This window comes from Vigna unguiculata, chromosome 7 (genome assembly GCF_037176805.1).
Source record: "Vigna unguiculata cultivar grain cowpea cultivar isolate G323 ecotype 2 chromosome 7, ASM3717680v1, whole genome shotgun sequence".
Classification (NCBI taxonomy): domain Eukaryota; kingdom Viridiplantae; phylum Streptophyta; class Magnoliopsida; order Fabales; family Fabaceae; genus Vigna; species Vigna unguiculata.
Window position 1 is genome coordinate 41,716,795 of NC_140798.1, and position 25,612 is coordinate 41,742,406.

Genomic DNA, 25,612 nt, shown 5'->3' on the forward strand with positions numbered 1-25,612 from the left:
TTTTTTAGTCAAGACATAAATAATTTTTATTTTTTTGATTTTGGTTTGTATTAAAGTTTATTTAGATTTTAATTAGAATTATAATTTAGTTTTGACTGAAAAAATTAAAAAATGTATTTTTTTTAAATTAAATGAACTCGTGATCCAACTTATTTAACCCACCAACCCATGGTGGGCTAGGTCGAGTTCAAATTTTTTTTGCTCGCAAATAGAGGTTCAAATGAAGCAGTTGAGTCTATTGATCTTGCTTACCACCAATATATGATGAATATTGTTTTCAAGAAAATATCAATATAGTTAAGAAAACAGGACTAATATTACACATTTTCTGTCATACTATTCAACAAAATATAAATAAAAAAACTATACATTTTTGTCATGCTAATTTAAAAAAAAATGTTTATAAGACAATTGCTTGAGTAATTTACTATAAAGATATATTACATTTAAAGAATAAAGTATCAACATATATAACTTGACAATCAAATTAATTAAACATTCAAACTGTTCAAATATTATTGAGCAACATTCTAGCATTTAAAAATATGAAATTGTGAACATATATGATAGGAGTAGTAAATAATTATTAAAAAAAATTAAAAAAAAATTAAAAAAAAATTGTAAAAAAATGTTAGTGGGTTAAGTGGGTCAACTCACCTTCAACCCGACTTCTCGAACCTGTGGATTAAGTAAGTTAGGTTGAGTTCAACCCACTTTAAAAAAATGAATTTTTTTCAACCTAATCCGGTTCGTACCAGTGGTGAGTCAAATTGACTTACGAGTTAAAATTCATTTTGATATTTTTACACCTCATAATAAATTAAGTTGAATCGAAGAATCAGATCAAATTATCCATTTTAATAACTCTAAATATATCAGTAATTAAGAGACACGGTTCTGACTTTTTTGGACAAACCCGCAAGCTAAGTTACTAATATATTCTTCTCACTCTTAACGATCAACGCTTAAATTCCATCAACAATGACATCAACGAGAAGTGTACCCTCTAGTTGTGACCACCACACTTTTCTCCGACAAATTACATTTGCCCAATGAAGACTGAAGTTAAAAGATACATTAAAATAAGTAACGTTAATTTCAATACCACGATAATGCCACTTCCGTCGTTCTCATGAAAGACTCTGACGAAGTAAAATTAACGTTCTTGTCCATATCAATTAGCTTCCTCACGGATATACTCCACTTTCAAATTAAACATATTTCCGCTTATTCCCTCTCTAACTCATTTTTATTATTAAACTTTAAATTTAAATAAATATAATTTTATTAATCCAAATTGTGAAATTTTTTAACATGTTAAACAATATTTTAAATTGACATTTCATCTATTTATATTATTTCATACATTTTAACTCAAATTTTGATCTAAAATATCATTTAATATGTAAAAGAAATTGACATTAAATTAAAAAAAATTATACCCATTAAATTTTTAGATTTATCAAAAATATCAAAATTTGAAGCATAAATAAATTATAATTTTTAGATTCAAATTTATTCAAGTTTAGTCAAAATTTCTTCAAGTAGTTTCTCTAAAGAGAATGTATCTATGTTTGTACTCTAAAAAGAAAAACTAAAATGGGTAAACAGAAAATAAAGTTGTACCATTTTTGCAAAAATCAATAGAAGTCAAACTAAAGTAGTGATGATTATTTTATACTTGCACTCAAATTCTAATTAGAGTTTTATGAGAACTATGTTATACAACCATATGTTAAGGCATCAACTAATAACCTTATAACGAAATAAATCAAATTAGAAATAGTTAACTAATTATAATTAAATTTATGCAAACTAATTAAGATAAAAATAAAACCCGAAATAAGTATGTGATTTTATGGGTTTTCTATCCGTAATTATATTTGTAAGAGAAGTGTTATACCCAAACACTTTTATTTTAGCAAATATCCTCTTTTTTTTTCACTATTTCTTAACCTTTATCACAATCTTAACTTTCGCATTTTTCTGTCACTCTGAGTTAAATGTTATTATCAATTTTTAATATAATAAAATATGTTTGTCCTACTTATTTATTTTAATATATATTTTACATAAAGTCCAATGGTTAAATACTTCATATAAATCCAGTTTAAAAAGAAAACCCAAATTTTTATAATAATTTAAAGAGAAACAAACATATTTAATCCATTAATAAAACTCTTTTAATACTGACAAAGATTTTTGAAGAATCATTATCAAAATAAGCAATTCCTAGTTTCATGAATGGTGTAATGATGGAAGAGAGAGAGATGTTGTGAGCAATATTTTCCAGTCTTGTACCCCATAACCTTTGTCATACGTACATGACTTTGAAACTCAAGTACAACCCAAAATATCTATCTTTCTCAACATAAAATGGACATGTGTAACTAAAGACTCTTTCTAGGCAGAAAAAAATACCACTTTGTCTCCTCAGCTTTTTCTTATCTTTAATTTCCAAATCCATTCCCAAGACTTTGAAATTTAAAGATATACTTTCTACGATATTTGTGTTGGATTTTTACTACCATCGTATTCAAACATAACGCTCACACTAGGAACAGTAACACCTCGGATTGAATACGGATTATATCTATTCGAAATTTGATCCGTAACGAAAAAATTTATCTATTATTTGTTTCTCTATCCACGTGATTCTTTTTAAAAAATATATGTGAATATTTTAAAATTTATGAATATACGTGAATATTTGTAAATATTTTAAAAAATAATATCTTATAATTTTTTAAAATTAAATTTAAATAAAATTATAAAAAAATGAAAAATTAAATATAAACTAAATTTAAATTTAAATTTAATTTAATCTAATAAAATATAAATTAAAATTTAATTTTAATTTTAATTAAATTTAACTTAATAAAACATAAATTTTATTTTATTTTTAATTTTTTATGGGTAAAGAATTCTCGTGGGTACAAATAATATGATATTCGTATCTGATATATTTATAAACAGATATAAAATACTCACTACCCATAAATAACAAATACTTATAAGTACCAATTATCCGTCACAGATTTTATACGAGATAAATGCATAGATTGAATATTTTTCCCATCCTTAGCTGACATTTTCTACCTGCAGTCATGTTTATTATATCTCTACCAAATTTGGTTTATTATTTTAAAATTAGACTATTATTTTAGTATTACATCTTTGATATTGTGTTTAAAAGAAAAAAAGATGAGAGATAAAAACGCCATAAAGAATATAGAAACGTCACAATCCATTTATCTGAAAATGACATGTTGCTAATCACTTGAGAATGATTTCAAAAGCCATCCAATCTGTTTTTTCATAATATAAAAACTTAAATAGAAGTAGTAGATATTTATTTATATTATCTCATATTACTTAATAAAAATATTTATGATTGAGAATAAGTTAAAAAAAAAAATAGTATCTTGATTTTGACATGATAAATTTTTTGAAAAGAATATATAAAACTTTTAATCATTTAAAAATATATAGGTTTGTAATATATTAACAGTCTTTCAAGAAAAAAAATTTATGAGAAAATATAACCATGAGACTTAGGTTCAATTCATTTAAGAATTGGCATTCATTTCAATTAAAAATTTTAAGACTATTATATATTTTTTGAGACTTATACTCATACTTAAATTTCTAACAATTTCTCTTGATTGAGTTTCTTTTATGGCATAAAAATTTTGGATACATAAATCGTATTGTACTCATATGAGCCAAACATCAAGAATCATCAGTTCTGTTAATTTTTATGAGTCTTTCAAACGAAGAATTCACGAAAATAATAATAATAATAATAATAATGAGACTTTAATCCAACTCACATAAGAGATTGACACCATTTTCAACCAAAAAATATTAAAATAATAAATTTATGAGTCTTATTTTTATATATTGTTCAATTTTTTCATATTTATATATATATATATATATATATATATATATATATATATATATTACCCAAGTATTTTAACTCAGATTATTAGTTTGACAACTTTAAGCTTTATGCTAGCTTGCTAGATTGTGGAACAAAGAGGTAACAAAGAACAAGGAGTTGAAAAGGTTGATAAACTGAAAAAATTATATGCATAGAAGGAATTATATACCTTTATATTGTAATAAACAAATAAAATATCTTTATGAATATTGTGTTGTTATTATTATTGGGTGAGATTTGTAAAAAATTAAAAAATAAACTTCAAAATTTATTTGAAATAAAGGAACTAATTAATATATTAATTTTGTCCACTTTGAAATTGGCATAATTAGAAGAGAAAAAAGATGCAGCTCCTAACTTGAGTCATGATAGACTAAAATTATTGAACAAAAATTTCCATGTAAGCAGCGTTTTCTTTAAGAAGATTCTTATTCAAATATTTGTAGTGGCTATGAAATATGGAATTGAGTAGTTAATTAATTTTTAGACTACCTATTATCCTTTAATAGAAACTGTATTTGATTCAATTCAATCAACCAATAAAGCAAAGTATATCATAGTCATTTGGTAAGCAAGTAATTATCCTACAGTTAATTTCAAAACACAGTCTAACGCAATAAAATTAAAATACAATTTCTTTTATTTATTTATTAAAAAATATAAATAGAAATCATGTCATGCATGACATACTAATTTCAATATTAGTACTATATTGCTTTTGCGATTAAACAATATTGTTATAAGTATCATGGCTAACAAATCCATCACACCTAACTCATGCTAATAACGATGTCTTTCTAAATTTATAAATTAGAAACTCGTAAATTTTGACTTATCATCGGAAATTAATGTTTGATTTAAAAAAAAATCATTATTTAATCCTCAATTTTAATGGAATGATCTCGTTATTTATTACTACATGATAAAGTAAATGTTTAATTCACAATTTATCATTTTATTATATTATTTTATGGACTTTACCATCAAAATTATTTTCAATATTTTTAGCATATTTTACCAAGCTTGTTAAACAATGAATAGCCTACCTATGAAAAACATGTTTAAAAATGCAACTCAACAAAAGATATAACAAAATAATGTTTTTTTATTTTATTTTTTTTCAACACATTAATACGTCATTGCATATTTAAGGAATTAATAAAATGTGTACGAAAAATAAAATTATGATGATAAAGTGTGTTCAAAAAAATAACCATAATAAAATTTATGATAATAATGCGTAAGTAGTGAAATATTTAATTAAATCTAAAATAAAAAATTGTAACTGGATATCTCCAATTATAATTTATTATTCTTAAAATATATAAATTCATTGTTGTTTAACATTTTTTGATTGACCAAGTAAAACATGTTCGTATATTATTCTGTGATGCAACGATACTTAAATTTTGGTTACATATCTTTGTATTTGATATATTTTATTGATACTTATTAATAAAGTATTTGATCTATAAAACAATAATATTTTTATGATAACAATAATTTGTAATTTTTTATGTTAAAAATTTAAAGTATATGATTTTAATTTGATTTCACACAATAATAATAACATATTTATCATGTTTTTAAGAAAGATGATATACTTTTCAATATGTATATATTATGTATCATATTCTATTATTTTTAAAATAAATATATTGAGATATTAAATACGTATCATATCCAATATACTTATAATATCTATGCATCATATATTTATTATTATGCTTTCATTCCATTAATTTTGCTAGACTTCAACTATTCTTCTCAAGTATGAGTTCACTCATAATATTAAACACACTAAATTATTCGATCTTTTTAGTTTATTATGGGTTGGTTATTTCAATTTTGACTTAAATAATTTTTTCGTCCTCAGTAATGTTTGTTGTGCATAGTTCTCGAAAAATATTATGAAAATAATGACGAAAAATATATTTAAGCCTTTAATTTTTATATTGATTTTTTAAGTGAATAACTTTTCAATTACGCGAAGAGACTTATTAAAAGTCGTGATACGTAATAAATGGAAAAACAAGTTCAAACTACTGTATTAATTGTGTCCTATTTGATTGAGTTTTACGATGTCTCAATGAGTGTACATATATAGTCAAGAACATGTGGATTGACAAGGAAATCATATTAATTAAATTTTAATTACTTTTAATTCGGGTTTTATTAGTCCTGTATTTCATTTCATTTAAATATATATTTCTGCAGAATTTTTCATTCAACTTTCACCGTTGTTAGGTATATTTACCAAATCCGCTCATATTCCCTAATTATTTTCCCTCTTAAACATTGCAATTAATAGAAGTCATAATCCATAAGAAATTTTAACTGGTGTAATTATTATCCTTTTCTATAATTATCGAATATTTATGTAATTGTTATTTAATAATTATATAATTATATTTTTTTCAGTTTCACATTAAAAATAGAAATGTGTAGTTTTAACATTAAATATTTTAAAATAGAATTAAATATGTTTTTGGTTTCTCATATTTCAGTAAAATTTGTAATTAGTCTCTCTTCAAAACTCTAGACCAATTTAGTCCTTCATCTTTAAAAATACGTGAATTTAGTCATTTTAACCAAATTTTGTCAAGTTTGTGACATTTCAAAAGCGATTTACGATAATATTTGAGTTAATATTAAAGAGAAAATGTGTCAAAAGGTGTAAACATTTCAAATACTAACATGGATGCACTTAAAACATCAGATAAACTTAACAAAATTTGGTTAATCCACGCATTTTTAAAGATGAAAGACTAAATTGATCTAAAATTTCAAAGAGAGACTAATTTCAAATTTCACTAAAACTTAAGGGACCAAAAACATATTTAACTCTTTAAAATATTATCTTTTTATTGTATTTTTTTTATAAAAAATATTTAATTACTATTTAAATAATGTAAAAAAAGTATGAAAGTGCATCGTGTATATAACGGGATATAAGAATGTATATGAATTTTCATGAGACATAGATATAACACCGCAATGAGTGTTGGAGTTGCTTTCAATCTAGTAATCATGTTGGACTATAGATTAAGTAGTATAAGTAATTCCTCCCTTCTTTGTTTTCTTGTTTTTGAGCTAAGAGGTTTATAGAGTTATATCGATTAGTATAAGTAGTCCTTTCCTTTTTTTTTCTTTTTTTCAAATTTAAAAATGAATGAAAATAATTATTTTAATTTAGTTACTTAATTTTTTTTTATATATTAGTATTTGAATTATTTACATTATTTAGGTGAAAAACATGTTTAGCATATTAACAAAATTTAACGTAATTAGACTAAAATGATTATATTAATTCATTTTAAAAATTTAGGAATCAAAATGTATTAAATTTTAGATAAAGATGAATTTCAATTTTGAATTAAAGTTTAGAGATTAAAAACATATTTAACCTATAAAAAAAATGAGAATGAGTGGTGTTTATTTGGGCTATCTAATATTTTTATATTATATGAGTCAAAGTTAAAAATGGTTTAATATATTTTTTTCTTTAATTCTTTAACAACATTATGAAAAGAGTTTCAGTTTCATAAAAAAAAAAAATTCAGATATAATAATTAACCCTAATGATAGTAGCAAAAGATTGAATGACAAACATTGAATGACAAGTATCGCAACACATGTGCCATTATAAATACTTCCCATGGATTGTATTCCTTCCCATCACGAACACACGCACTTTCCAAATAATGGATGCCTCTGTCTTTGTTAAACTGAAATTCCTTTTACTTTGTTCACTATTCACAATCATGTCTGGTTCTGTCATGTCCAATTCCAAGATTCATTGCAACAAAAAAGACATGAACACACTCCTGCTCTTCAAACAAGGACTCACAGATCCTTCAGGCATGCTCTCCTCATGGATCTCAAACTTAGATTGTTGTCAATGGACTGGAGTCAAATGTCACAATATCACTGGTAAAGTTACAAATCTTCATCTCCCCTGTCACACAAATCACCCTAAAGTTGTTGATTTTTTAGACAAGGACCACAAATCACACTGCCTAACAGGAACACTCAGCTTCTCTCTGTTGGAACTTCAATCTTTGAGTTACTTGAATTTGAGCAACAATAACTTCAAGTTCATGCAATATACCTCAATGCTAACTCCACCAATAGGTAACTTTTCTCGTCTGTGTCGAAACTCCACCAATCTCCAGTATCTAGATTTATCAGAAAATTATGATCTTTTCGTCGATAATCTCCATTGGATTTCCCATCTTACCTCACTGCAATATCTTAACCTTGGTGGTGTTTATCTTCACAAGGACATTGACTGGCTTCAACCAGTGACCATGCTCCCTTCACTTTTAGAGTTACACTTGAACTGTTGTGAACTTGAAAACATGTATCCATTTCTTCAACATGCCAATTTCACAAAACTTCAAGTTCTAAATCTTGCTGACAACCATTTTATGTTTGAGTTGCCTAATTGGTTGTTCAATCTTAGTTGTGAAATCTCTCGTATTGACCTCAGTCAGAATCAGATACATAGCCAACTACCCGAAACACAACCAAATCTTAAAAGTCTCAAGTCCTTGGTTTTGTGTGATAATATTCTCAAAGGACCCATTCCAAGTTGGCTAGGACAACTTGAACAACTACAAGAACTTGATCTTTCAAACAATTTTTTTTCTGGTCCAATCCCTACAAGTTTAGGAAATTTGTCATCGCTGATCAAATTGATGCTCGAGTCAAATGACTTGAATGGAAACCTTCCAGTGGAGCTCGGACAACTCTTCAAATTAGAAACCCTTAGAGTTTCAGAAAATCCCTTAACTGGAACTGTGTCTGAAAAAAATTTACGTTCTTTAAGAAATTTAAAGAACTTTTCCCTGAGTTCACCCTTCTTGATCTTTGACTTCGATCCCAAGTGGGTCCCTCCTTTTCAACTTCTAAACATTGAATTGGGTTATTTGAGAGACAAACTTCCTGCATGGCTATTCACACAAAGCTCTCTGAAATATCTGACCATCAGAGACTCAACTGCTTCATTTGAACCTCTAGACATGTTTTGGAACTTCACTGCTCAACTCGAATACATCTCTTTGGAAAACAACACGATCAATGGGGACATGTCAAAGGTGTTTCTAAGTTCAAAAGTGGTTTGGTTAGTGGACAATAATTTAAGAGGTGGCATACCGCGTATATCACCAGAAGTGGTTGTTTTACACTTACGTAATAACTCATTGTCAGGATCCATTTCTCGTCTTTTGTGTCACAATATGAGACATGAAAACAATTTAGTGTATTTGGACATGAGTTATAATAATTTATCCGGAGAACTCACAGATTGTTGGAATAATTGGAAATCGTTGGTTCTTATCAATCTAAGATTCAACAACCTCACTGGCGAGATTCCTCACTCAATGGGTTCCTTGTCTAACCTTCGTTTTCTGTATCTGAAAAGCAACAAGTTCTTCGGAAAGGTGCCCTTTTCACTGAGAAACTGCAAGAATCTTCGGATACTTGATCTGTGTCGAAATAATCTTTCTGGGGTGATACCAACTTGGTTGGGGCAAAAAGTTGAAGGTCTTGAATTGAGATCTAATCAATTCAGTGGCCATATTCCCACGCAACTATGCCAACTTCGTTCTTTAATGATAATTAATTTGGCGAGTAATAAATTATCAGGAGCAATACCCAATTGTCTCCGTAACATCACAGCCATGGTTTTTAGTAATTCTGTAACTCGTAGATTCAAATTTACCCTTAATTATCCAGGTTTATCAGTATACATTTCATGTAGCATTCAGCTGCTTATAAAGGGAAACGAGTTACCGTATTTTGATGTGATGAATGCCATTGATCTTTCAAGCAACAACTTGTCTGGAAGTGTGCCTCTGGGGATATGTAATCTCACTGGATTACAGTCCTTGAATTTGTCCCATAATCAATTCATTGGAACGATACCAGATGAGATTGGCAACTTGAAACAGTTGGAGTCCATTGATCTTTCATCAAATAATTTATCGGGAAAAATTCCTCAGTCCATGTCTGCTTTGCATTTTCTTGGGGTCTTGAATCTATCATTCAACAATTTTATTGGCAAAATCCCAGCGGGGACTCAACTTGGTTCCACAAATCTTAGCTACATCCACAATCCTGGCCTATGTGGACCTCCACTTACTAAGATGTGTCCTCCAGATGAAAATCCCAACAACAAAAAATCTATGAGAGGAGATGATAGAGATGATGACAAATTTCAGGTGCATTCATGGTTCGACATGGGACTAGGAATGGGATTTGCCGCAGGATTTTGGGGACTATTGGGCACCGTTTTCTTCAACAGAAAATGCAGACATGCTTATTTTAAATTCTTGAACCGAATTTCTGACTTTGTGATCCAAAAGACAAACTCCATTACTGGAATGTAGGACTGCGGTACGTGAAGAGACATTTTCTTTCAATTTTAAATTTAGTAAAGTTTAAATGCATTTTTTTTAAATCGATATATTATTCACTATCTATAAAGTAATTACATTTTCCTCTCTTTGATTGATCCAATACATGCAACCATGCATACACAAATACATGGACACATTTCAAATATAGTCACAGATATACTTAATAACTTCAGTTGCATTTTATGCACTGCAGGTCCTTGATGTTCATGTGCTTCACAAAGTTACACATCAAATACAGAGGTTTTTGCAGCGGGAGTTCATGTGTGATTCAGGATATATAAAAATAAAAGAAGTGTGTGATGAAATGGCAGTGTAAATTTGCTTTACACGGCCAATATATAAATTATTTTCTACAATAAAAGTCGTAACTTGTACAGTTAAGTTTATCGAAGTTACATAATCCATTGTAAAGGCTTCTGTTTACTCTGGAATTTGAATTCTGTGAATGGTTTGCAATGTATTTGGAGATGGTTTTAAGATACATATTAAATTAAATTGGAATGATCATTTGAAACGTTGATGAGTTGATTCTGATTTTTTTTCGGTCCAGAAGTGAAGTAAATGAAAATCTTTCATAAATACACGAGATTGTAGAAGTGTGGAAAGAAAGCAGAGAGTCAGAAGTTAAAGTATACAGTGAAGCTTTGAAGAACAAAAGTAAGACAGTTTTTCAAGGTTAAATTTCTTTTCCCCCCTCAAAATATTCTGAGACAACAATTTTAATCCTATAACATTTTTAATACATTTTTAGTTTTATATTTTTTTTTACAAAAATATTAGGATCAAAACTAATATTATAAAATATTTTGAAGAACTATATCATCAAACTTTACTTTTTTTTATTAATGGAATTGCATAATATTTAGAAAAGTTAAAAAAAAAATCAGATAAATTTTTCGATATTCTATCACTTTGAAAAACAATCACATAAAAAAATTGTTGTTTACTCCGTCAACTCTATGTATGAATTTTCATCCAAAAGAACCTGATTTAGTGGGTTAATCCATCTCATTGAGGGAATGTCTTAGACATAAAACCAGTAAGAAACTTATAGTTAATTAAAAAACTTTTAAAAATGCAAGCATGTAAAATAAGAAAAACAATCCTTACCAAAATCATTTGCTATTTTGTTTTTGAGCTATGAACCAAGATCATGTTATGAGAATCCCAATAATCTTGTTTAAGTAATACATGCTTTTAATAACAGATCTCGAAAATTTCTTTCTTAATAAAGCAAACATATGCATTGATGAACGCTAATTAGTAAGCAAACATGGATCATCAATGAGACCTCATTCATACTATCATTTTAGAGAAGAAATGATTTAATTAGTAGAGGAAAATCAAGGTAACACCCCCAATTATGCATTAATTACAATGGACATGAGATAACCAAATACAAATAAGAGACCTGAAATTCACAGGAAAACAAAATACAAGGCTGAGTGTTCTAGTTTAGAAGGTCTCCATATCTCTTACACGTGATCATCAACTCAAAACAAACCAAGTACATCAAGTCCAAGTTGGTTCTTATAAAAAAATTGAGCCTTTGGAATATTCATAAAAAATGGTATTTGTGTGTGTAAATAGCAAAACATGCTGCTTATAATATAAGATCGGCTGGTAACCTCTATACATCTATGGTCAATCTAGAGAGAGAGAGAACACCAATATATTACAACATAAAAATCCAATGAAGTCTCAAAAAAGAATAATAAAAAGACTCACATGTTACAACCTGGTGCTATGACAAAGATGTTACTCGGACGGAGTTATCAGCTGATCCAGTCAAGAAAATGGGCAGGGTCGGATGCCAATCTACGGCAGTAATAGGAGCACCGTGCGGAAGTGTTCTCCAACCACTTAGCTGACCATGAACCTGACACAAGAGAACCAGACATTGACAATTCCAGATAACTACCAACAGAACCAGAAATTTTCAAGCCAATATATAGATAACTAATATAGCCCCTTAAAAGCAGAGGGGTCTAATCACAATTCACGAGAAAAAAATCAACCTGATATATGGGTGCTCTGACTGAACTTGATGTTACCAAGAGTCTCCTCCCATTTGCGTCTAATGCCATCTCGTGTCTGAAATATTTTGAATCGTTGAGGGGGTAACAGAACCTATGAAAAGGTTAAAAGGTGTCATACTGAGAATTAATTCTTCAAAACATGTCTAAAACCAAGGGTAGGAGGAATAGAGACAAAATTTCTCTAGAAAGCAAGCCAGAAAAAAATATGCACACATCGTACTACTGTTATTCCATATATATCGCATCCAGTTGTAATTAAGGCAACGTAGCAAGCTACTCCAGTATTTTCTGTTATTTTCACGTATAAGTATCCGTGCAAATATAATTAATTGTGCATTTTCATGAGGATTTTACTATCTGAGTCCACAAGTTACATTTTTTTCACCCCTTCTGATCGACAGCATTGGTTAAATATGACTATTTATCAATCCACTACATCATATACCTCTGCCTTCCACCATCTAAACTTACGATGATGTTCTGGCCTGTTGAGATTAACAAAGGAATAGATGAAGAAAAAGGCTTCAGGAGAGGCCTGTCAAGATACAGGAAGTCCTAGTCATTCATGAATTCCCATTACACATAGTCATGAACATCCAAATGCAAACTCAATCAATGATGGAGATAAATATACTGAAACAGCTAAAGAAAGGCAGTGCAGACAGAGGGTTAAATTGCCTAGATTTGATGAGTGATCCAATTGGAGGGTTGGCTTGGGCAGAAAAGTACTTCAAGATTCCAAACACAAGACCAGAGATGAAGGGGGCTCTAGCCTTTGTGACAATGGATGGAGGGTCTGTTGTGCATTGGTTTTACCATTTCAGTATTTGAAAAAGAAATTACATGAGAAGAATTGGAAACTGACTGCAGAATTGTTCTAGAGATGTTACTTAGCAGCATGTTAGTGCAATCTGTCAAACATATTAGGTTAGAGATTATGTGCAGCTGTTCGTCATGTTACTTGTGTAGTTAGAAATTCTAGAGGAACAAGCCTGAGGATATTTTATGAATGAGTTGAACAAAGTTAGCAGACGGAACATGCAAAGGGTAATCTTCCTCGCACTATTCATTGAAGATGAGTTGTTTAGATGAATTCAGGGTTCCGCAGTTATATGTAATGGTGTGATAGTTATTGTTATGTAGGTTCTGACAAGCTCTGTAGAATGATTTTAAGATTTTGGATTTCTTTTTCAGGTATTTGAAAGCCGAAATTCTTTGATAGGGAGAAACCCTGTCTTACTTGATGTTTGTACTAAAATCTGACCTAAAACCGATATTTTATCCATAATTTATTCATATTGAAGTCTGTTTACTTCTTGAGTCCAACATATGACTACCCTCAATTTCATATCTAATTTCCCTACCTTCGACAAAGTACAACTGACCACACAAAAAGAAAAAAAAAAACGGAAACATTTTAAATCTAATTGTAAGCTACCAAACTAGGAACATACCTACTACAGTCTCTCGACCACAGGATTTGACCTTGATTTTGCAAGCTCCACTCAAAAATCTGACAATAGAGAAGCAATCAGTACCGATGTACTACCCTTTTCACGAGCTGGAATAACATTAAATTAATTATGCTTGCCTTCCCATCAGAGCCAAGGCTAAAAATGCTAGTCTCGTCTGGTCCAAACAAAATAGAACTGATGGAAGAATCATGTGCTGGCCAGCCAGTGATTTGTAGACCAGCAGACATGTCTTCGACTGGTTAAGGATGACGTTGTCAAACCATGGGGTCACTGATTCAACATTCAAAATACAATCTATTATCCAAAAAAATTGCAGTGTTTTATTTTACTGAATGACTGAGCCTAATAATCCTAGAATAACTTAGTCTAAAATAGGGAACCTCTAGAATGCATATGAAATCCCAGAAAATTGACAACTCCAGAAAGAGAAGATATAAATAAATACCACTATTCAAATTAAGTGATGATAACTGAAGGTAATTATATAAAAGCCAAGGATTAAGTGAAATTAGAGTCAAAACAGATAATAATGGAAATATAACAATCAAGTCAAATGATAATGGAAATGTGTTAACAACAACAAAAATTATTCCATAAAGGAATCACCAAGACCCCAGCAAGGAATCAAATGAATAAAATTAAGGATACCAAACATGTGAATCATTCCATCAACTGCAGCAGCTGCCAAAATCTTTCCATTGTGATTAAAGCATAGAGAAGTTATTGCTGGGGGATCTTCTCCAAGAGGAAGGACTGTCTTTATGAAATCCAAAATTAAAAATAGCCATAAAACAACATACATAAAACATTTTATACAAAGAAGCACGTACCATGGCTTTCCATGTCTTCATGTTCCACACAGTCAGAGAAGCGAAACCCAGGTTGTCAACATATTTGGAACCAGCACTACGCAGACAGTATAAATATCACAATATTAACAAAAGGTGAAAAACAGAAAGAACGAATAGGGAAAGCAAAATAAAGGAAAGGATACCTTAACCAATGGTATTTAACCATAGATTCATCCTTATTTCCGAGTTCAAAACAGAAAAACATACATATCATAAATAAACTAACATTTTTAAAACAGATTGTCAAACTACCAAATTAAATTAATTTAATAGTATACGAAAGAATTCAATATTTAAAAATTTAAAATTTACCCTCCAGATGCTGCTGCAGACACAAAAATAGGTTCCACAGGACTGCACTTTATGTCCAATACACTGTAAAACATGGGTAGAAGTGTTAAAAGGTAGTTCACATAAGGGAAAAATTACTTTGCCACACTTTTATACTAATTTGACACATGTATTCTCACTCTTCTATTAATAAAAACAGCGAGTGTAGGTGTATCAACCTACCGGTGTCCTTCACAGAAACCTGAAAAACTCATAAGGTTCAAATGTATTTGAAGTCCCCAAAAAATATAACATTGTTTTTAGTTTCTGTAATTTTTTTATCTAGCGTCACTTATTTATCCTTGTCAAAACAGTTGCGACTTAAAAAGGAAAACCTTTATATTTTATGGAGGCCAAAAAGTAGGGAGCAACCAAAAATTACTATATCTGTGGGGACTAAAAACAAATGTTATATTTTGTAGGAACATAAAACCAACACTGTTATATTTGCAAAGACATAAAACATATTATTGTTAATGGCATGACAAGGACCAAAAACAATGACTATTGCAAGGAGCAAAACCAAAAAACAAATGTAGGGATTAAAAAACAAAAAAACTGCTATATTTTTCGTGACCTTCAAAATATTTAAGCCAGCATATAATTGGGAAATACCTTGGAAATGATTCAGTTGTGCTGAGATCACAGACAACTCTCTTTGCATCCACATTCCATGCTTTAATGCACCCATCGGATGTACCAATAAGAAGCTTTTTATCAAGAGGAAAAACTTCATAATCTGATTGTATAATCTCATGTTCATTGAAACTGAATAAATTCAATCATTGATCAATTCACATACCAAGCGGTCGGATTTACATTCCCAGTCAAGGGACAAAATTTCAGTGCCACAATATATGGTTGCGTTTCTAGACACTGGTGTTGATGTATCATAAGTCCATATCCTTCATTAAAACATGCATAGCAAACAAAGGAGAAATTGCTTGAGAGACTTCATAAAAATTAAGGAAGAGTTGCAGATACTCAGTGAAAGGTAAAGCAGGATTGATGAAGGGAAACATATAAAGGGCATTTTGTAAACAAAAAGGTATTAGAGTGCATCAAGCTTTCTTTGAATTTAATTTGTATGTGACGTTTATGTTATTGTTCTGAATAAATCTGCACACATTGGTTCTAAATCATGGCAAATAAGGTACATGCTACAACGAGTAACTGAGACTAAAATTTACAAGAAAACTATTTCATTTTTCCACTAAAATAACACTTCATATCAACTCCAAAAAAGGGTACCTGACAGTTCCATCCAGAGAAGCACTGGCAATATTGTTTCCAGATGCAGAGAAGCGGCATCGACTGATTGGACTAGTGTGCCCCAAAAATGTCTCCTAGAAACCACATTGATATTCTGATAAAGAAAATGCAAAAGCAGAACAGCTGGGGCACATGAATGAGTCTCTGTAACAGGCAATATTACCTGGTGCTCTAAGTTGACCTCAGCAAAATCCTCATCCCCATCGTTTTCTACCACAAAATTCATTGTCAATTGTTTATTTCCAAATACTAAATCAAAGATTAAAGAAACATTTAGTGCTATCTTATTCTAGAGAACAATTTATTCAGTGTCCAGAAACTTAGGTGTGATTTAAAGTTCAGATAAAGTGCATCAGAGTTACATGGTGAATTAGTGAATACAAAATAGTAAGTAATGATAAACTGATAAGGTTGCTTCCGTGTTTGAAATTAAAATAAAAAAAATACAAAGCAGTTTAGTTTCGTTTCGATGAGTTATGCAAAACTGCAACTGATTCTAGCTTTCTAATTTCATTTTCATATCCGGTACCTTCTTATAGTTGCAGTATCTATCATTGGAAACCACACAAAACTAGATCTCACTACATACAAAATCAATATCTTGTTTCAGTGCAATTTGTGGTTGCAAGTTACAGCTTACAACTAGTGGCAATGGAAAACTGATGTCATCATTGTCTTAAAAAATGCAAATGAGAGTCATATTGGCAGACAACTTCCTTATGTCTCAAAACTCGGGGGTCTGACATTTTGTCCTAACTTCTATCGTCACTTCCATGACTAATTAACTAGTTATCTTTTCAGAACAATAATTAATCATTTTGAAATGTCCGCACACGAAGTAGAAGAACTCTATCCATGTAAAACAGCCATTAGGTAGCAACTATCTTAAATACAATGACCAAGCAATTGAAATAATGGTAAATGCTATCGAGTGCCCCCTGGTTAAGGAATTAAAAGGGAAAGTTTATTATTGGTTGTGTAACAATGCACTCCCCGATGATTTTAGTACAATACGCTATCCCATTATTTTTCATAAAAAAATCCTTTTCAATTTTTTTTTAACCAGTGTCCACTGGTCAAAGAATTAAAAGAGAGTTAGCGGTACTGAAGCATGACTGTCTGCTTCTATAGGCACTGCGTTACCTTTTAGACTGGCATCGTCAGCTCCGCCATTCCTCAAACAGTCTTCCGATAGAAATGCTGAATCATCACAAGATGTGGAGCCAATCAACTCGGAATGAACATTTCCGAGTTCACCCACCGCTAAATCTTGGATAACCTCGATTTGAACTACTTGTGAAGTGGTAGTTGGAAAAACATCCGGAGAACTTTTCACCGTACGAGCAGTTTCTTCACGTAAATTGCTTGATGAACCAGTACTCCCATCCATACTTCAATCCAAATTAATCAGAAAACCAAGTATGTCCAACACATGCTATAGGACTGAATAAACAAACACACGCTTACCTTCTAAATTGACGTAACTGTGCCTCTTTCTCATCAAGCAAACCCTGAAGTTGGGATAACTTCAGATTTAACTGTACGATATCCCTTTTGAGTATATTAGTAGCATTCATCTCCGAACTAACCTTCAGTAGTGCAGGTAGACGTGATACAATATTAAGGTTATACAAGTTGTGAAAGAGATAACGATATTTTGTGAATTTGACAAGCAAGACACCGAAATTCATGGTTTTAAATTATGGTCTACAATGACATAAAGGTTGTTTGTCTCACCGCTTCACAACCACATCGCCCATGTTCAAAAAAAATCTAAATCTGAAATTGACCAGTGATAAGACAAAAAGAGTAAATAAATTAAGGAAAACTCTCACCTCGCAATCAACCGGTTTCGTAAAATTTAATTAGACCATACCAGAATGCTGATATGGAATCAGAGTTTATCTTAAATCCTTGAATAAATCACCTATGACATTAGTCATGCACTGAGCCTAATAGTAACAAACATGAGGGGCGTGTTGAATATAAACTCAACTCCGAAAATTATAAAAGTGGGAGAGAATACTAAGTCACAAAACAGTTTTGTTGAGCTAAGTTAATCCAAAACCCAAACTCTAATACTACAGTCTCATCAACTGCAATTTTCCACAATGTCAAGGATAGTCATGAAATAAAATCACAACACCAATTTAGAACTACGAACAGAATTAACGTAAAGGATATGAGTAGCATTGAAAACCTCGCTGAAGAAGTTTCTAGAAGAAAGATGCAATGCCTGATACCACTCCTTGGAGAAAAAAACCCGAAACTCGGGATCCAAGTGCGGGTTCTTCTTATAAGGAATTGCTGCAAAAAAAAAACGACATCTCATTTCACCGTTTCATCACATGAGAGCAGAAACAAAAACGACGAAAGAGAAAATAGACGCACCGAACCATTGGGTCCAATCTTGCGACCTCTGCAGCAATTCGGTGCCGTATACTGCGAAGAACTCAACCACCTTGTCGTTGCGGTTGCACTGCACGGCGTGGACGACATAAAAGCGTAGAATAGAAGCCTCCAACTTCAAGAGCGTGGAGACGAGCGGCGTGTCGGAGGAGGAAGAGAGGTAGTGCTTGAAGAACCCGAGAAGCGCCACAAGCTTATCGGCGTGGAACTTTGGAACGTAGACGGAGAAGATTAGGTCGAGGATCTTGTCGACCTCGAAACCCTTGCCGATGTCAGTGCGCAATTCGGTCTCGTATGATTCGAGGGTGTTGGTGAAGCCGCGGAACACCAGAAACTCCCTCACCAGCTCCTCCGCGTGACGCATCTTCTCCATCGTCGCCTACAAGCGCAAACGAAAGTCGCTGTTGTTATCGTTACTCAATAGCATCGAGAATTGATCGATCTTGGTACAGGGAAATAGAATCGTGCTGGATTTGGAGAGGGTTTGCGGTGGCGGTGCTAATTTGCGCCGGTGGGGTTTTGTGGCGATTTGTGGTAGTTAGTTAGCAACCAACTGAAGTCATGTTTGCACGTGCGTCGTCTCCGATCTTCGGTGCTGATTGTGAACGGAGGCCCTAACCTCACTTCCAAATCCAATCAGCTGGACCGGTTCACCGTTACCTTACCGTTAAATTCTACAGTAAATAAATAATCTTTTTAGATTGAGAAAATGTTTTTTTATTTCATTTAAATTATAAAAATAATTGTACTTTACACTTGTAAAAGTGTGTATAAAAATGATACAACCAACAAGGTAGAGAAAGGGGTTTGTGATAATTTAATTAAAAATAGCAATGGGCACAGAATTATTTTAATAATATGAATTGTTGGCGAATGATTTCAGCAAAATAAGTAAAAAATTCAAAATTATGGATATTATGAATATAACCTCAAAAGGACAAATACTCCAAAATTGCAAAGAGTATAACTACAAAGATTATCGATACAATCAGTCTTTACTACAAAGGAGTAGAAGGAAAGAACAGTTGTTGAGAAATGGGTAGGAGTAAGAATCTATTTCCTTCTTATGTGGGACTTCTCCCAAAACCTTCCATGACTTTCCCGTATACTCAGATTACACGAAAGACCAAATTTTTTGTGTTACATTTTGAAGATTATCTAGGTGACATTGTGGAATTGCTACATGTGGCACGAGACGTGAGATGGCTGGTAAGAGTGAATGAGCTTGAGTGATTATTCTCTCTTTTCATAGCTTTGTATACATGGTCTAAGCCTTCCTCAATTAACTCTAGCACTGTTTGTGGCATCGGTGGCATATTAATGTCCACCGAATCTTCCAGCAGTTTCACCACTTCCCCCATTGTTGGTCGCATGGATACCTCATCTTGGATGCACCAAAATGCAACTTTCAGAGCTCTCGTTAGCTCTTCTTCATCAACTGCCCCATTTAATCTTCTATCTGCCACTTTAATTGTTGCCCCATTTGTCATCTCCTACAGTAACCCAACATTATACTATCACTATATTTATCAAACACTTAGATAACAAATTTAATACACAATTATCATAATACTAATAATGATTAGTGCAATCTGAAAAATATACCTTGTAAGCCCAACCAGGATAGAAGAAATCCTCGGGGCCAAAGGACATGTCAAGATTTCTCCTACCACCAATGATCTCTAAAAGAAGCATCCCATAGCTGTAAACATCAGCTTTGACAGTTATAGGACGATTACCAACCCATTCTGGTGCCAAATAACCTCTAGTGCCTCTCACCATTGTCACCACATGAGAGTGCTCCCTTCCCATCAATTTCGCCAGTCCAAAATCAGACACTTTAGGACAAAAGTTTTCGTCCACCAATATATTCTCTGGTTTTATGTCACAGTGTATTATCCGATCCCTGCATTGCTCATGAAAGTATGCAATCCCTTGTGCAGTAGCTATGGCTATATTGAAACGAGTTGTCCAATCTAACAGTCTATCTCGCCCCTGATACGAAGGGAAGATCCACTTATCCAAGGACCCATTCTTCATGAACTCATAAACCAGAAGCCTGTCAAACAAATATTTTTCAAGGCCAATAAACAATTTTAGTTTAGTAAACATGTATCATCGTTAGGATAAATTTTAAGATAGTTATTATTGTGAAGAAAGAGTGCATACCTATGTGATCCCTCAGAGCAATAGCCGCATAGGCGAACCAAATTCATATGATGCATTGAGCCAATAGTGTTTACTTCAGTTATGAATTCCTTCTCTCCATGAGGCAAAACCCTGTCAAGTTTCTTCACTGCCACCAGAGTACCATCACCCAGGCTTCCTTTATATACACTCCCAAATCCACCTGCAAAACATGTACCTTTAGTATAACTTCACACAAAATCGAAACTCTTGCAATGATATGCACACGTACCTGTTCCTAGCAGCTGTGAAAAGTTGCATGTCCTAATCTGCAAATCACGATATGTGAAATTCATTGGAGCACCTGATAAGATCAAGGAACTTTCCATCTCCCTTTTCAAAGTTCTTTTCCTGTGAACACTGTAATACAGTAATAAACTCAGCAAAACAATGAGAACTACCATGCTCACAACAGTGGGAATAATCACAGCCTTCTCCTTTGCACTTCCCATTCCATCAGAAGAGCTATTACTAGACCCTCCTTCTTGGCCTTCTGGAGTCCACGACCCATTTGCTCTTACCTTCACAAACAAAGTTGAGCCTGTATCCTCAAAACCACCATAACTTAAGCTCCTCAACACCCAACAATACGCTCTCTCCTCACTTAGCCCATAAACAGAAGCCACGCAATCACATTCCGACAAGCAAGCATCCCCACATTTTGACACATTAGAAATATCACTGTAGTTAGCTATAACTGAAATGTCAGAGAAATAATAGTTGGTTTGCTGCACCGTCGAAATCCTAAACTGGGATGTCTGGTTTTCATGCCTGCCATTGCATTTTCCCACAAGAGATGAATTCTCATAGCACAGGCCATCCCTTCCAACTTTAGAAGTTCCTGGCAAGCAAGTGCAAGTGGCTTTTGTCTTGCTTCTATCCAAATTGCAAACCCCATTGCCACAAACTCCAGCAATGTCACATGGATTTGAAACTGCAGCCCACTGTGGCACCCACTGCCTTGAGCCATTCACTTCGTCCCATCGATACAACCGCAGATTGCCATTCTTTTCCAGTGTCAATCTCCTGAGAACAGTCGATGCTGTTGATTGATGAACTGCAGAAGGCAAGCCTGCATCGTCACCATCATTCTTGTACACATACACCGCACCATCAGATGAGTCTCCATACACAATCCCAAAGCTCCCAGCATGGTCCAAAACTGCTATAACCTCCCCAGTCACATTGGAGATATCAGGGCCTTTCCAATAGGAATAGTTGGTGTATGATTCATCTGAGGCCTGGTAAGTCTCGAGGAGATTGTAAGTGAGAGCAAGGCTTAATGAAGTACGCTGTTGAAGCATTTTGAGAGAATAGTAGCCACCATGAGAAGAAGACTTTGATGAAGTTAGTTCTGAAGACACTGTTAGAAGCTGGTTGGGGAGGAGAGTGTCGGAAGGTTGAGAAAAACTCTGCCACACAGGGTGGTTGGTGGCGTTCTGGAGGATGAAGTTGCCGGATTCTGCCATGACTGCTGCTTGTACGCCAGCACCTGAGGTGTTTGAGGTCCACACTGTGATGTCTCCATCCACGAGAACGAGGTTACCAGTGGTGTCAAGCTCCAATGTCGCATCTTGGGATACAGGAGTGTCTCTATTTGGATTGAGATCAAAGAAAATGAAACATGTTGGCATTCATAACCTGCACAAGCTTTTGTAAAAACACTAAAGACTAGACGGAGATATGATTCATGACTTCCTTTTTTTGTCTAAGTCAAAAACCAGAACTAACCATCTAATCACTTTTGTGTGAAAACTAGCCCCAACCATTTGATTAATTAAATTGATTTCCCAATTTTTTAACCTCTAGTGTTTAAAAGGTTTTAGTAAGATTGTATATTTATACAATTTTTAATTAGACTTCTTACTGCTAATGATATGTTTAAACCCTTTAATAAATTAATGCTTTCCATTATTTCAAGACGAATGGAAATATTACCTATTTAAAAGATTGATCTGTAAAAACTTATTAAAAAGATAATGTTAAAAATCTATAAACTAAGAACTATATATAAAAATGTAGAAAAACTACAAGAGTATGCAAAATAAATTTAACCTTTATATTATTTTTCAGCAAATAACTAAATATTAATGACTTTTACATAATGAAAATAAAATAACTTTTGGCTATTTATTGAGAGATATTCTTATACAAATAAACAAAATAAAAAACTAATTCATTTAGAGGGTTAAAGTAGTTAATTTTAAGTAATAAAGTCATACATTTAGTTTTTATTTTAAAAATACCTACCATCTAAACGTGAGTTCATATATTATATAATTGAAACAAAAAGCACATTTGCTTATATAAAAGATCGAAGAAATAATATATAACTACGAGTATATGACTGTTTGATTCTCCTTGCATCTATAGTTTTTCAAATATATTATATTTTTTTCCTGTGCTCCCTTGACATATAGGTGCAGTTTGGTTTTTTCATTATATTTGGCTTAAGGCTCTTCTATTTCTTTCATTTACTCGTTCTTCATTTTGGCCCTCACGTATGATCACTATCAATTTTTAACATAGTCAAGGTTCTCAGTAAATTAAATTGCAAAAAAAAAAAAAAAACTTAATTTACACACTCAATGAATTTCATTTTATCAAATACTTTCTTTCTCATGCATATATTTTTGCTATATTCAGAAACTTTAACTGTATAGAATAAGTTGATTTATAAAGAGGAAGATGAAAAAATGGTACCTATTGGGTGACCAAACTACAGTTGGATCTCCTGGAAGCTGTGCAAACCAAACGCCAAGCACAAACAATCGATTATCGCTATCTGCCGGAGTAAACCCCAAAGCAAATGTGCCGTTTTCCGAAACCCAAGTTTGGGCCTTGCTAGACAATAACCTGGAGCCCAAGGCAACGTGGGCCGAAATGCAGGTACTAAAAGAAAAGAGGCCCAAAGCAAGAATTATGCAGTAACATGAAAAGGAAGAGGAAGGAGCATTGGCCATGGAAAGTTGTCACAGTAGCATGGTAGAGTGGTTTTGGAGTGAAAGAACAAAGCTTGGGAAATGTTACGGCATGGTGTTATATAAGGGGATGAGTAGCGGGGGAGTGTAGTGTTGTATTTGGAGAAGAAAGACATAGAAATTGAACACGTGGAAAGTGGTGGTTGAACTACAACGTTTGAAAATGTTGGGTAATGTGTGGTCGGTAAATAAGATATGATTAGAAATGTGTGTGTATGGTGGCATGGACACAGTGCTTTGCGGGTTTCAAATGGGGATTCAGATGTGTGCATGGCCGAAAGAGCAAAGGCTATAAAACATGGACACGTAATTGTTGAAAATATTAGTTTGTAGCAAAGTAAGTTAGATGCTGATGATGATTGTGAATGTATGTACGTGTGTTCACGTTTCTCACTTTCAAAAATAGGGGCATCTTGACATTTTATGTGCTCATCGATGCTGACTTTTCACTACCTAACTTCCTCATTCAATTTTTCATTCATTATGCTTATTTGAAATAATTGTTCTTACATGTAAAACTTAGTATACCGTAATTTACATGTAAAAAATAATTTTTCAATGTTACTTGTTCAATCACAAGTATATGCAAAAATTAATTTATATACAAATATTAACCATTCAACAATAATGTCTTCAATTATTACTAATGTTGACTTCTTCTTTTTTCTGACCTTCAAATTCAATCACAATACAACACACTACCCGATGCATGATGATGAGAGGGCAAAGGAGTCATTGCGGTGGTTTGAGTGGGACAAATATAACGAGTCTACATTTTGTTGTGATATTTTTTATGGTGTTCTTTTTAAGTATTGATTTAATCAGTAATTTCATTTTAGCGTTTAAATTTGAATAATAATAATTTTTAAAGAGTGTTAACTTTAATTTAATAAAATAATCAAATTTATTTTATTTAAAAATATTAAAATTTAATTAAGTAAAAAACTATGAAAATAAAATAAATTATAAACTTAAATATAAAAATAAAAATTAAATTACTGGTTTTTAAAATATTAATTTTATGTATTGAAAATTTTAATATATTACAAAACATCAGAATAAATATGCATTAGTATATTTTAAAAGCATAACGAAAAGATAACATACAAATTCATTAAAAATTTTAAATTTTACAATCCACCATTCTTTCCTTATTTGCAAATCACCTTCTTAAATTACTACATGTACAATTTACGCATCCCAAATCTTATCTACATTAAATTTGTCAATCCAAACAAAACTTAGAGAATTTATAAGAGAATACACGTTAAATGCTTGTATCCTTATATTCTTAATTCGGATCTTTTAACGATAAAACGTTTATATGAATTTAATAGAAAGAATAAAATTTACTCATTTATTGTAAATAAAATTGAGATCAAACTTATATCACAATATTATGATTACATTAAAATAATGTTTAATATAAGAAAAAATCTATTTAGCCAATAAATAAAATATTATGTTATGGTTGAATAGAAAATTCACGACTTTTTGGCCATGCAATAATTATATTCATAAATAGATGAATGATGAGTTCCAAAATTATGGTTAGTTATTCCTGAGATAACGTGTTTTCTGTCATACTCGAATTTAAGAGATTCCACCGTCCACAAAGCTTTAGCTCCAAATTTGGATAAACAAATTTTAAAACAAACTGCATTTATCCATTTTCAACTCATAACTACTGGTTTGAATAT

The 25,612-nt window shown here is 31.9% G+C and overlaps 3 protein-coding genes across 7 annotated transcripts; 1 reads left to right on the top strand and 2 right to left on the bottom strand.

Annotated features, from left to right (window-relative positions):
* The first annotated feature begins 7,590 nt into the window (after nt 1-7,590).
* Nucleotides 7,591-10,882, top strand: LOC114190782 (receptor-like protein EIX2). The gene is made up of 2 exons (XM_028079815.2): nt 7,591-10,345; nt 10,562-10,882. The coding sequence occupies exon 1, from the start codon at nt 7,651-7,653 to the stop codon at nt 10,336-10,338; it is 2,688 nt and encodes an 895-aa protein (XP_027935616.2). The 5' UTR covers nt 7,591-7,650; the 3' UTR covers nt 10,339-10,345; nt 10,562-10,882.
* An 829-nt stretch (nt 10,883-11,711) lies between these two features.
* LOC114191016 (uncharacterized) lies at nt 11,712-19,383 on the bottom strand. 4 transcript variants are annotated; one of them, XM_028080148.2, is made up of 16 exons: nt 18,727-19,377; nt 18,520-18,642; nt 17,803-17,944; nt 17,479-17,726; nt 16,499-16,545; nt 16,315-16,409; nt 15,866-15,968; nt 15,679-15,773; nt 15,046-15,108; nt 14,713-14,788; nt 14,531-14,639; nt 13,999-14,111; nt 13,862-13,920; nt 12,853-12,942; nt 12,387-12,498; nt 11,712-12,247 (listed from the first exon to the last, which is right to left on the bottom strand). In XM_028080148.2, the coding sequence occupies exons 1-16, from the start codon at nt 19,115-19,117 to the stop codon at nt 12,113-12,115; spliced, it is 2,001 nt and encodes a 666-aa protein (XP_027935949.1). In that variant the 5' UTR covers nt 19,118-19,377; the 3' UTR covers nt 11,712-12,112. The 4 variants fall into 4 exon arrangements, 2 of the variants coding, with proteins under 2 accessions (XP_027935949.1, XP_027935950.1); XR_014996719.1 differs by lacking the exon at nt 12,853-12,942 and having other exon boundaries at nt 13,999-14,152; nt 18,727-19,378; XM_028080149.1 differs by lacking the exon at nt 12,853-12,942 and having other exon boundaries at nt 18,727-19,370.
* Nucleotides 19,384-19,668: 285 nt separating this feature from the next.
* Nucleotides 19,669-23,952, bottom strand: LOC114191015 (Protein kinase superfamily protein). Of its 2 annotated transcripts, none has more exons than XM_028080145.2 (5): nt 23,635-23,952; nt 21,164-22,524; nt 20,914-21,094; nt 20,350-20,803; nt 19,669-20,237 (listed from the first exon to the last, which is right to left on the bottom strand). In XM_028080145.2, exons 1-5 carry the CDS (start codon nt 23,892-23,894, stop codon nt 19,899-19,901), a joined length of 2,595 nt encoding a protein of 864 aa, XP_027935946.1. In that variant the 5' UTR covers nt 23,895-23,952; the 3' UTR covers nt 19,669-19,898. The 2 variants fall into 2 exon arrangements, with proteins under 2 accessions (XP_027935946.1, XP_027935947.1); XM_028080146.2 differs by having other exon boundaries at nt 19,687-20,237; nt 21,164-22,572; nt 23,635-23,772.
* Nucleotides 23,953-25,612: the final 1,660 nt, after the last annotated feature.